The sequence below is a fragment of the Solea solea genome, chromosome 21 (genome assembly GCF_958295425.1).
Source record: "Solea solea chromosome 21, fSolSol10.1, whole genome shotgun sequence".
NCBI classification, from domain to species: domain Eukaryota; kingdom Metazoa; phylum Chordata; class Actinopteri; order Pleuronectiformes; family Soleidae; genus Solea; species Solea solea.
The window spans coordinates 3778517-3791616 of NC_081154.1; the positions used below are offsets into that span (position 1 = coordinate 3778517).

Below are 13100 nucleotides of genomic sequence, written 5' to 3' on the forward strand. Positions count from 1 at the left end.
TGTGGTTATCTTTTAACCTGTTTATATTTAAAATGTTAAGCTTTATTGTCGTATTTTGTTATTTTTGTTAATTGTATTTGTTCCTTTTTTGTGTGTGGCAGTTTTGTTCCATCCTGCTGAAGGAACACTTTTAAAATATGATACAATATTATACAAAACTACATCAAAGCACATCATTTGTTTTCTGCATTAAATGGGATTTGATATACCATATTTTAACCCATTTTTTTATTGGCAGGAATTGAAAAAAACAATTATGTTTGTATGTATGAATAATCACAAAATAATAATAATAATTTGGCTTTCATAGCCTTAGAATGCACCTTTTACATGTACTGCAGGTCATTTTTGTCATCTTTGTGGAGGCATGTTGCTATAGCAGCCACATAAACCCGATGCATACACCAAAACTGCTTAAATAAAAGCTAATAAATTCAAACCTGCCAACTGCAGCTTGAAAGTAAGAGTGAATAATGTAAACATACAGCCATTGGGAGACAACAATCAGAATGCCCGTATAAGCTGTGTATACCTTTTTTTTATTGATTCATAAAATATACACAAATATCATAGTAGTAAAGGTGAAGCATGGTCGAGAAATGTACAGGACATCAGTCAGCTCCTTCAATCCGTCCTGAGAAGTCGACTGTGGGTTCAAAACCCCCTTCAAACTATTAACAAGAACCTTTCAGTCATTGCCTGCACACACATACACATACACACACATGTGGCAGGCTCTAAAGGTTATTTATTTTTTTATTTATTTATTTATTTCACGTATTCACAACCAGAGTTCTCAGGAGGTAAACAGTACTCTTTTTTTTCTCTCACGTCATTAAACAATCTGTCTGGCCAAAAAGGTATCTACACATTTTTACAAGATATGTCCAACAAACAGAAACAAACCTGAAGAACAAAATAACACCAACACTGAGATCGTTTAACTCTCTCAAGTCGTCTCATCTCTGGAGTTACGAGCTGGACTAAGGCTTCATCATATCGTACAATCCATATGGCTCTCCCTTCATTGTGTCCCCCCCAGCTCAAATCAGTCTTATTTCCTCTTATTCCACGTCAACTTTGAACTGAAAGGTCCTCACATCTGGGACAGATGACTGTTGTTTTGTTTTTGTTTTTTTCTTTTCTAATTTGATCTGCAGTCACACAGTCCCACCTCTCTCAGACTCCCGGAAAAAGCAAAGCTGAAGGTGAAACCAATATCTAAGACGAGAATATACACAGACAGAGACAGACACGGATGTTTACAGACCAAAAAAGAAAAGGAAAGAGCAGCTCTGCTTCACATTCACTGCACTTCCTCTCTGTCATCTCCTTCTCCCGGGTCCACTGTGTCGTCTATATATATGTACGTATACATATATATATATATATGTTTATTTATAATCAAGAACACTGTAAGCAGCAGATGTAGCTCTCAAACATTAGCAGGGTTGATAGTTGTTGTTGTTTGTCGTTGTTTTTATTTAAACACAGGTGTAAACCACAGAGTAACTGATGTTTAGTCCATTTTGTGCACTTGGATGTTATTGTTTCCTTTTTTTTTTTTTGCAAGTTGAGCGTCTGAGTCGATGGCGCGAACGAAAAAGAAGGGGCGGGGTCTGTGTGGCATTTCACCTGCCCCTTCCTCCTCTGGCCACGCCCTGAAAAAGCAGCTCCAGTCAAGAGTCTAGTTTTTCTCTCTCTCTTTCCATGACTTCAGTGTTTTCCTTCAATACAGAGAACGCTCACACAGCACTGACAGACACACGGACGCCACCGTCCCGTGACGCCTCCTCCTCCTCCTCCTCCTCCTCCTCTGCCACTCATTCATGTTTTCATTCATCCATTTGAAAAGTGAGCGGTATGTGATACCCTGCAGCTGTAGAAGCAAATGGGACGAAGCAAAGGAAGAAAAATGTTAGTTTGGTATTTTACGATTGAATAATTAAATAAACAAATAAAAATGCACGTCTGCATTTCTTCTTATTAGTTGAAAAGCAAATAATCGTCACTGCTATTTGAATTCCTACAGCCAGTGAGTAGGTCAATCTTTTAAAAAAAAATTATAATTATTTTTGTTTTACTGAGACTATGGAGTATATTCTTCTTCTTCTTCCACCAAATGAACCTTATTTGACGACTTAAAACCCAGACCTTGCACTTTTACATATTTTAAATGAGTCACGCCCCTTTAAAATTCAACCCCTTGTCTGTGATTTAACATACATGTACATACAAAATGTGGTACACACAAAAAAAGACTCCTGGAGCAAAACTGTGAACCCAACAGGAAGACCTATCTATGTCCTGTATTTACGTTTGTACGTTTTAATTTCTTTGTACACATTAAATAATTTAATAAAAGCGTTAACAAAAGGTTAGTAGTTAGTAGTTTTGTTCTTTTCAGCAGAAAAGATAAACCTCACCACTGCTGTTTGAATCACTGCAGCTGCATTTAAGTAATAATCAAAGATTCCTCTCTTACTGGGGTCATAAAGGTACTATAAAGGTATTTGGATAGTTGTTTAAACATGCCCTGTGTGTGTGTGTGTGCTGCATGTCCGTACCTGCTGCTGACCTGCAGGTCAGCCAGGACGACCTCACTTTGCCAGATGTTCAAACGGCACACTGACCTGCGAACGGACAGAAAGATGAGACGCTTGAAGCAGAACAAAGAAAAAAAGACACACAAAAAACCCTAAATTTAACATTTGAGCTCATACACGTCCACGCCCTCTCTTAGTTCTTCTCTTAATTCTTGATTGATGCTCTCACTTTCAGTTCTTTTGTGTTTTTGGGGACAAAATGTAGTTGACGAGCAGTTCACACAGTCGTTCTCATCTTACGAGCTTTTCTCGCTCTTCTCTTGGAACCACTGGAGGGAGTCCCACCATGCATTATACAGAGGCAGTGCAAAACAAGGATCCAACCTGGGACGATTTAGGACGCAACCTATTATACTCCCCAAACATATCAAAACTCTCAAAGTGGATTTAAAGGGCATAGCACCCTCTAAAATCCAATAGGAACAATGGAAAAACAGCTTTTCTGATATTGTGTGTAGGTGACATTTCAAGCAACACGATGGATTCTCCCATTGATTCGACGGATGAGTAGACAGGCCGTCACTTCCTTTTTAGCGTGGATCCTCATGAGGGAGCGTCGCCATCTCCCTGGGGCACACATTGTTCCACAGATAGTGCAGAGAGTTTTGTCCTGTGTCCACATTTTCTCCGTTCTCTTCTCATCTTGGATAGATGCAGCTCTTGACTGTTTGAAAGGTCTGGAGGCCTTGGCTGACCTGGTGCCTCCACCTCTCCCCTGTCAGACGCTGTATCCTCGCAGGTTACTGCGTCAGTGTTGCATCTCCTCGGGTTATCTTTAAAGCGGGCAAGGGGTCTCCCCGGGCCACGCTGCCCCTCCTTCAGTTACCCGTAGAGCAGCATCTTTGGTATGCAGATATCAGGCATTCCAGTGTTGAAAGCCTGTCCGTCAAGGGAACTCAAAACCATAGCTCTGTAGACAGCAGATCTCGTTATCCAGAGATCCACTGCTAGAGGTGGAGCTTCCTAGGTAGCAAAACTTCTCCAAGGTCTTGATCTCCATAAGGTCTATGGTCACAGGTGGTGGGGGGGAGTGCAGCAGGGTTCTGAAGTGATGGAGATGGTTGGAACAATGGCCTCGGTCTCACCGAGGCTTATAGTTAGGTCAAAGTGTCTACAGGATACCGAGAAGTGGTCCAACGTGTGTTGGATGTCTTCATGAGTGGTAGCTGTCGTCGGCAAAGAGGAATTCCCGCAACATTTAAGTGATTCAAACACAAAAAATTTTGTGATTTTGATGTCACGGGGACTTTACTACCTGTGATGCCGTGATGCGGGATTGGTCAAGGCGTGCCGTGAGGTCAGAGGAGGAGACGTTGGCGGGGGCTCCACGATGAAGCCTCATGGCCACCTTCCTCTCTCTTTCGGCTCGTTCGGCTCTGCCCGCCTGTGGTGAGCGGTTACCTGCGCACACAAATTCAGACACACTTCATGAGGAGTTTCATTTAAAAACAGTTCTCTATAGTGACACATGTGGCTGCAACTGAACTGCAGCCTCATCGCTAGGTTCTCACAACAGCTGAGGCGCCTGGGCTGCAGCCAACACGGTGTAAAATGAGGCTGCAGTGTTTTACTCTTGGTCTAGATCAGCGGTTTCAAACCTGAAATGGCCACTGAGTGTCTAGTTTGGTCAAAAAAACTTGAAAAACACTGAAAAAAATCTAACTTTTTGAGAAAAAGGCATCGAAATAATCCTATTTATGATAATACTTCACATCATTTCAAAACAAAAGTGTTTGATTTGAGATAGAACGATAAATAGTTCACAATATAAATGTATTTATGATGCAAAATGAGTCTATTAATGAAGAAACATACAGAAATAACTGTCATTTATTTGCAGGGGGCTGCAGAAGGTCACATTGTGATCTCTTCATTAGCACAATAAAAAAACTAAATAAATATGTTATTCTTCACAGTCGCTTCCAAACACCCAAAACCAGACAACATACTGACCTGACTGCTGGACACCACGTGTAGCCGGGTTGGAGGACGCAGCAGCTTCTGCCTCATTCCTGACCCTGTTGGCCGCTGAAGGGTTTGGACCAGACGGCACAGCTCGACCACCGGCTCCTCTTTGGCCTCCTCCCGCTCGCTCCTCCCCATCCTTTCCCTCCCTCCGCTCCCTCTCTCCATCCTCTGCTGTCCTGCCAGCTCCCTGAGGAACAGCAGGCAAGTGAACACGAGAAGAAGAAGAAGAAGAAGAAGAAGAAGAAGAAGAAGAAGACACTTAGACACACTTTCCAGAAGCAGGGCACTCACAAATTTCAGCATGTTCCAGTCAAAGACGTAGTCGTAGGAGAAGCCCTGTCGGTGGAAGAGGTTCCTGAAGAGCTGCCTCAGGTAAGAGTAGTCCGGCTTGTCGTCAAATCGCAGGGAGCGACACAGATTCAGGTAAGTGGAGAACTCGGCTGGGGAAACGCAAGACAACGACACGAGAGGAGTCTAAGCGAGGACAGGTGAGGCGTTTAATCTGGCGGGGGTCAGAAAACGCTCAGTGTACTCACAGGGATATCCTTTACAGAGCACCTCAATCGGGGTGGACATTTTCTTCTCACTGATGCGCTCATACTTCTGCCTCTTGGTGGCAGCCTTCAGCCCCTGCCAGGGAAGCGAGCCCAGGTTGAAGTACATGAGAACGTAGCCGAGGGACTCCAGGTCGTCTCGCCTCGACTGCTCTGTGGAGGAGAAGAGGAGGAGAGGGTGAGGAGGCGAAAAGGTTTTCCTCCACCTGATGATGAGCCATCTTACCGATGCCCAGGTGAGTGTTGATGGAGGCGTAGCGGGCGGTGCCGGTGAGGTTCTTGTTCTCGCGGTACGGTATGTGCTGGTGCGTCCGGGCGTCGCGGTATTTCTTGGCGAGGCCGAAGTCGATGATGTAGACGAGGTTGCCCTTCTTGCCGAGCCCCATGAGAAAGTTGTCTGGCTTCACGTCTCTGTGGATGAAGTTCTTGGAGTGGATGTATTCGATCCTGCTGATCTGCAGCGGTGAGACAGAAAGTATCTCAGATTACAGGAGAGTACAGGTGCGTTATGTTCATTTGTCCTCAGCATCTAATGAACACTTACTTATTTTCACATAATCATCTATATTTTACAGGTCTCGGCTCACACAGGTATTAACACTCCCACTGTTGTGGATCTACAGCTGAAAACTGAAACTTGAAAGGCCACAACTCTCACTGCATGTTGGAATAATAATAGTTTGAGTCTCGCTGGTGTTGATCAATAACGCTGTCAGCCTGTCTGCAGATATACAGAGGTCGTTTCATGTTATGGGACAGTTAAAACCGTAGTAATGGCCCCTTTAGAGGAGAGGAGAGGAGAGGAGAGAAAGAACAGAATGATAAGGAAAGGAGGTCAGCGTGGACCTTTATGTCAGTCTTTAGAGTAGACTAAAGACTGACATATGCAGGATTAAAATGCTCATAAAAGACGCCGCAGGATGACAGGTTGCCGCGAGGATTAGGCCGCTCTGTGGGTTTCTCAGATTGTGTCCTAGATTGGAATTTACTTTTATGAAAAGATAAAGTCTTAAGATTAAGACGCTTTAGTCATTCACCAAATTTAAATCCCTTCAGTTGGAGTCCAAAAAGCAGAGGCATATTTTCATTGACGTCGACATCGTTTAAAGCCACGGTTCTCAAACTGGGGTGCGTGTACCACCAGTGGTACGCGAGCTTCCTCCTAGATTGGAATTTACTTTTATGAAAAGATAAAGTCTTAAGATTAAGACGCTTTAGTCATTCACCAAATTTAAATCCCTTCAGTTGGAGTCCAAAAAGCAGAGGCATATTTTCATTGACGTCGACATCGTTTAAAGCCACGGTTCTCAAACTGGGGTGCGTGTACCACCAGTGGTACGCGAGCTTCCTCTGGTGGTACTAAATCAGAAATAGATAAGTCAATAATACATTTATAATAGATACATAAATAATAGTAGAGTCACCTTGTCAAAATGACTGTATTGGACATCACAGATTAAAATGTCAAATCTGATATAATAAAAAAAACAATATTTGTTATACACATTTGGAGAATTATACCTTTGAAATGACTCAGCACAAATGTGTTGTTAACAGCTTCATAGACTCTAAAAAAATGCCTCTAAAACTATTACTACTACTAAAACACTATTAGGGGAAAATTACTTGTTTCAAGCTAAACGATCTGCAGGTGCAGCAAGAAAAAATGGCACTTGTTAAGTTTTCTTGAAACAAGAAAAAACTAAAAGTCAAATTATCTTCAGTATCTTCAGCCTTAGTAAGTAAATAAATCCAAACATTGGCGTGATTATATAAATACACTGAACTCAAGTCAATTACACTAGTACATCATTTTAATTTTTTGCAGTGTAGTTCATAAATGGTCTTAAATGACTTGTATCAGACACAAAAATTAATATCGTCTCAATCCCTAATTTACACTACTGTATTTTAACGTTGGCGATAATAGTGTTACTTCAAGAGCTCAGTATTTTCTCAGGTTGTACTTGGTGTAAAAAAGTGTGAGAAGCACTGATTTAAGGTATTGTGAGCTGGAATTTAGCTCTCTCACCTCACCCTCCTCTTCCAAGCCTTCATTTATCATGAAAACTATTAAGTTTTAATGTTTAGCTTTAGCGTTAAAAACATTGCTGCCTTCGTATTAGAAGACCTGCTCCAAAAACAGGAACTTTAGAATATGAACCTTTCAATTTGAATCTATTTATTTGCTTTTTCGCAGCTGTGAGGCCTTGAGGGTCAGTAGTTACTACTGAGGGACTCTGTGACGATTGTTTGTGTTTAATGGTGTGGACAGCAGTCCGTCAGTCCGTCAGTCAGTCTGCCTCACCATCTGGTCAGCGAGCAGCAAGACCGTCTTCAGGCTGAACTTGCGGGAGCAGAAGTTGAACAGATCCTCCAGACTGGGGCCGAGCAGCTCCATTACCATGACGTTGTAGTCGCCCTCGGCTCCGCACCACTTTATAGACGGGATTCCCACTGGAGGAGGAGGAGGAGGAGGAGGAGGAGCACATCCATTATAGTGCATCAATGTTTACTTCAGCCTCTTTACTGTAAGGCCATCATGAGATTCAGGCCGTCTGGATTTTAATTTTGATTTTTATGGCTGGTGAATCTCGTCTGTTGCTGATTGGACGGTTGTTCCGCGGACGTCCTGAGGCTCTACCGTAATGACAAGAATATGGGCACAAAGCTCTATTTCTCTGCTATGCGGGTGGTTTTTGAACTTTCTCGATATCACAAGTGGTCTAGGAGTTACGGGAATGATAATTACGTGCGCCAAATCCTGTCGGTGACGACAGGATGATAACAGAAGAAGAAGTTAATTCAGTGCTTTATTGATGATTGACTACTATATCAACTTTTAGTTCTGTCAAATTTACTCGTTGAGCTGCAGTCCCAAATACTGTGAACAACTGCTACAGTTTAAATTTAGAATAGTCCTTTATTCATTTTAGAAATCTAAATTAAACTTCAATTTATTATCAATGTATTGCCTTCTCTGGCATAAGTCAGGACCAGTAGTCCTCATGGAGACAAAAACCTGGTCCTAATGAGGTAAGAACTTCATTTCTGAGGAACTGGTTAAGTTTAGGTTAAGATTAAGGGTTAGGTTTAGGGTTAGGCGTTAACTGGTTATGGTTAAGATTAGAGAATGTAAGTCAGTGCAGAACAGCTGCGTGTGTGTTGTATTTGTGATTCATGTGATTTTTGTTTCTATGGTGATGATTGTTCTTAAATTAGCCTTCGAGGCCAAAGGAAAAAAAAATTCACATTTCACACACTTTGTTCTCTGCCTTATATTCATTTATATTAATTATATGTATTAATTATACATTAAAACCTCTTTAATTAACTCAAGAATTAACAAGGAGCTTTTAGAGATTATATATATACATACACATATTATACATATCTACAGTTTTATTATGTTTATTGTAAATATTATGCATATTTATCCTATCACAGCATATTTATGAGTGAAATGACTGTGATTTACTCTCGCTTTGCACAGATAAGTTCAATCCGTTTCATTCCCTCTCGCCCGTCTCGCGCTCTAACACGTGACCTCTCCCTGTGGAGATGAATCTTATCCAATATTAATTGCGTCATTAACATTCAACACTTAAAACACCTCGTCGGCATCAAACGGCCGCGACGAGTGACCGTTCTGCTCGACGGACGCATGAATAATATCCTTCATTAAGACCTAAATGGACTCAAACGCAGTTGAATTCCACTCAAAGACGTCTCTCGGCGTCCCGAGACAACCTCGTACGCGTCTCCTCGACAACTGCATCTCTACCCCTCAGTTCACCTTTGACCCCTTCGCTTCCTCTCAGTATGAACGAGGCGCGTCTCACCTCCGCCCTGCATCATCTTGTAGAACTTGCTCTCGATGTGGAGCTGTGGGTGTTTGGTCTTCACACATTCCAGTTTAATGGCCACTTCCTCCCCAGTAGCAATGTTAGAACCTAACGAGAGGAAGAAGAAGGCGGACGGACGGCAGCCATTAATTAGCTGTTCATGCATTAAAGGTCCAGCGTGTCACATTGAGGAGATTACATTCTTTATTGTTATTATGGACATTTTTAAAGCGCTTTCGCTTCAGGTGCATACATTCATTCATCCATACGTCTAGTACTAAAATGAGAATAAGAAACGCGGATAATAAACAGGGCGTTTACATGAGGGTGTTACAATAAACAGGTAATAAACATATAAATGAGGTAAAAAAGCAGAAGAATTAGGGAACAAATGGACCAAAACCCCCATCAGTTATCAACACTGCCATATTGTAAGAAATGTACTTAATTTTGATAGTTTTTCATACTTCTTAGATCAGTGGCCACTAACATGGCAGCCAATAAGGTGCCTGCACAGTTTAAATGAGACAGTGTGTGTGTTTGTGTGTGAAAGACAGACAGACAGACAGAGAGAGAGAGACAGTTCAATAAAACCAAAAATGTGCATGTTTTGCTTTCATAGGATAACTTCATGTATGAAGTCACTTATCCGTAATGATCACTCAGTAAAATATCATTGATAAAACTGTGATAACAAATGAAATGAAAATTAGCTCAACTGCTAACTCGGGTACATTTACATTTTAGGGTTAAATTGAACTGCTTGCGTTTCCTAGCAGGAAACAACTTTTCAGGTTCCGAAACCCAATTTCCTTTCAGTGTGAATGCACCCGCTGGCTCAAACTGTGGTTGGAGAAACCTAAACCTCTTGAGACAATTCCAGGAATATGTTCAAACTTAATTTCAGGTCTAGTAGCATCTTAAGGTAGTCAGTCGTTTTCAGGAGGCCCTGCTCTCAACTTGGGGGCCCCCCAGACAATCTCCTGCTTTGCAACGCCCCTGCACAACTCTGAACCTGAGAAATTTGAGAACTATTATGAAAAAAAAAACCCAAACAACAACAATAACTCACCGAGATAAATATCTCCAAAGGATCCGCTCCCTATCTTCCTCCCGAGGCGGTACTTGTTCCCCACCCTCAGCTCCATGGCTTGTGAGCTCTTCACCTCACTGAGAAGGTAAACACACACACACACACACACATACACACACACAGAGCTGTCATCAATCACTGGTGATCAATAGAGTAAAAGGACACAGTGGTGCAAAGCTGCAGACTTCAGACTCAAAGAGCTATATGAGGCCTCTGCAGCTGCTATCAATGAGGAAAAATGAAAGTGGGAAACAAGAGGGATGAAAAAGACTGAGGCGTGACGTAGTGAGGTAGTAGTGTTGAGGTAGTGTCTTTCAACTTGATGGTTGTGGGTTTGATTCCTGGCTCTGCTAGGTTACATGTCGATGGACATGCCCAAGGACAAGACCCCGCGTTGCTCCTGCAGAATGGACGCTGCATTTGGGCACTGGTGTGAATGGGTGAATTCAGCTCTGAATGGTCATCAAGACTAGAAAAGTGCTATATAAATACGAACCATTTCCAATAAACAGTGGTTTAGAAAGTGCAGAACAGAGCGTGGAGTTGGGGGTGAGGGTGATCTGCATCTAAACTCGGGGTGGGAATCACATGGTTCACGATACCGATAATATCGCGATACCACGATTCTGTGATAATAAATATATCGCAAGAAAACCATAATGTGTCAGAAGTGCAGGATTTCTCTATCATTTCACAACATAGAGAACAAAGTCTGGAGCTTGCTGTAAACTCCCTCTTCTTGAGGCCAGGTAACTTCCCGCACAAGTTTCCCCTCATTCCTTTGGACTGGGCAGGCACTGTTGACTCTTAATTGGTTAATTACAGTATCGATATCTGAGAGCTCTGGCCGCGTATCGCACGAGGAAAGGATGACGATATATATATCACCAAATTGGATCTTTTTTGACCCGCCCCTATACTCTTCAACACACTCTCTCTTCCTCTTCAAAGCAGTCTGGTGCCTGTGAACTCCCAGTTTCTGCGTGGAGTCGCCTGACAAAATGTGAATGAGTCATGTCTTCCTGAGCCAGAGCTTTCGTCTGCGTGAACAGCCACAAAATAGGGACGTTTTACAACGCTTTACAAGGCAGTTTGGCATCACAGTAAACGGCTGATGAAGCTTAATATTCCCTGGTTTGTGGCTGCATTTTAGACACGGTGAAGGGGGGGTGGGGGGTGAGGCAGCAGAGGCAGACACTGCTGCTGCTGTTGCTGCACATCACCAAACCCTTCTTCACCTCAGCTTCCTCCATGCAGCTCATTTTCTCTCCCTCTTTCTCTGAGCTGCAGCTGTGTACTAGTGTCAGTGTTATGAAACTGCTGCTGCTGCAAAGCACTGCAAAAAACACCATTTTTTTATTTTTTATTTTTTTTACTTCATGCAGTTGCCCCAGATAGCACAAGAGCGGGAACAGGAGGAGGAGGAGGAGGAGGGAGAAGAGGGAGAAGAGGGAGAGGAAGGTGCTGAATGCAAAAAGCACCACACACAGCATCCATCCATCCATACATCCAACCATTCATCCATCCATCACTAACCATCAAATGTGCTCATAAATTCCACTTACAACCGCACCCACACCTAACACGCCCCAATACTGACTCCACACACACACACACACACACACACACACAGGCTGACCAGCACAGGCTACTCTCCCCCCCTTTACTCCCCCTCCTCCCCCTCCTCCTTACCGGCTCGTTTGAGGCTCCGTGGTCTCCCGGATCCGTCTCACTCAGGACCGTGGGCAGCGACGCATCGGCGCGGCTCCGGACAGACCATAACCTCGGTGATGTGTGACCTCAGCCGCCACAGAATTAAAAAAACAACAACACACACACACACACACACACACCTTCCTCCTCCTCCTCTTCCTCCTCCTCCCAAAAACAAACTAACTACAGTCGAACCGAGCAGATCCGAATCCTGCGACCCTGATCGATTCTTCACGAATTACGTTTTTTTAAAGGTTAATCCACAAACTGAGGATGTTCTTCTTCTCACTGCTGCTGCTGCTTCTTCTTCTTCTCCTGCTGCTGCTGCTGCTGCTGTTCTCGCCTGTCTCCCCCACTCACACACCTCCACCCATCCCTCTCCCTCTCTCTCCCTCAGTTTACACCATTGACAATATCGATGATGTCATCCAGAGACTTGCAGAGATGCCCGGATTCTCTTAAAGGTCCAGTGCGTAAAATTGCATTTCAACTTGTTTCTGTTCGGCTGAAATGGACAGAAATACAACACGAGTATTAGGGTCAAAGTGAAGAGAAAGAAAAAATTAATCTTTCGAGAATAAAGGTGTGATATTACAAGGAAAAAAAGCATAATATTATGAGAAAAAGTCCTAATAATACAATAAAAAGAGTTGAAATATTACGAGAAAACGTCTTAATATACGAAAAAATATGAGAATAAAGTCAACATTTTACAATACTAAAGCTGAAATATTATGAGAATAAAGTTGTGATACTAAAAAGTCATAATATTATGGGAAAAGTCATATTATGAGAATAATGTAACACAAAGTCCTATTATGATAAAAAGTGATAACATTATCAGAATAAAGTCGTAGTACCTATTATTTTTATTGTTAATAGAAAACTACAACTGTCATTAAACGATAGCACTAACAGGAAGCAGCCACACTTGTAAAATGTGTAGTGCAAAAACAGTATGAACAGCTCTTCCCTATGATTCTAATGGACAAACTAAACACCTCTGAAGTTCTGATGACGACTCCAGGCTACATGTATGAAGGAAAGGGTGAGGTTTGACGTTCAAATAAATCTTACACACTATCTTTAAAGATCCCGCTGAGTGAATGAAACACATTGAGGCAACAACTGCTATCAAAGTCGTCTCCCAAACGTATTAATGCTGTGAAATCACTTACTCACCCTTGGTCCAAACCACTACACCCTGGATCATCTACTGGTGGTCCGCTGGCCAAATCCAAAAATCTTGCAGTCTAAGGTTTTGGCAATGAATCAACATACTGGGTATTAGTTGATTGGCCGAGTCCAGTAATTCTTTGAG

The 13100-nt window shown here is 42.5% G+C and overlaps 1 protein-coding gene across 1 annotated transcript; it reads right to left on the reverse strand.

Annotated features, from left to right (window-relative positions):
• Positions 1–518: 518 nt before the first annotated feature.
• Positions 519–12143, reverse strand: csnk1e (casein kinase 1, epsilon). The gene is made up of 11 exons (XM_058621585.1): positions 11759–12143; positions 10046–10143; positions 8971–9081; positions 7437–7585; positions 5355–5583; positions 5111–5281; positions 4866–5014; positions 4560–4761; positions 3862–4007; positions 2568–2633; positions 519–1879 (listed from the first exon to the last, which is right to left on the reverse strand). Exons 2-10 carry the CDS (start codon positions 10119–10121, stop codon positions 2601–2603), a joined length of 1266 nt encoding a protein of 421 aa, XP_058477568.1. The 5' UTR covers positions 10122–10143; positions 11759–12143; the 3' UTR covers positions 519–1879; positions 2568–2600.
• Between the last annotated feature and the right edge of the window lie 957 nt (positions 12144–13100).

What these genes read in the sequence shown, in the direction of transcription:
- csnk1e (XM_058621585.1), bottom strand. Translation starts at nt 10,121, where the DNA reads ATGGAGCTGAGGGTGGGGAACAAGTACCGCCTCGGGAGGAAGATAGGG. An exon ending in CAAGATGATGCAGGGCGGAG is followed by an intron (nt 7,586 to 8,970) that starts GTGAGACGCGCC and finishes CTCCTCCTCCAG; the next exon opens with TGGGAATCCCGTCTATAAAG. An exon ending in ACGTGGTGTCCAGCAGTCAG is followed by an intron (nt 4,008 to 4,559) that starts GTCAGTATGTTG and finishes TTGTGTGCGCAG; the next exon opens with GTAACCGCTCACCACAGGCG.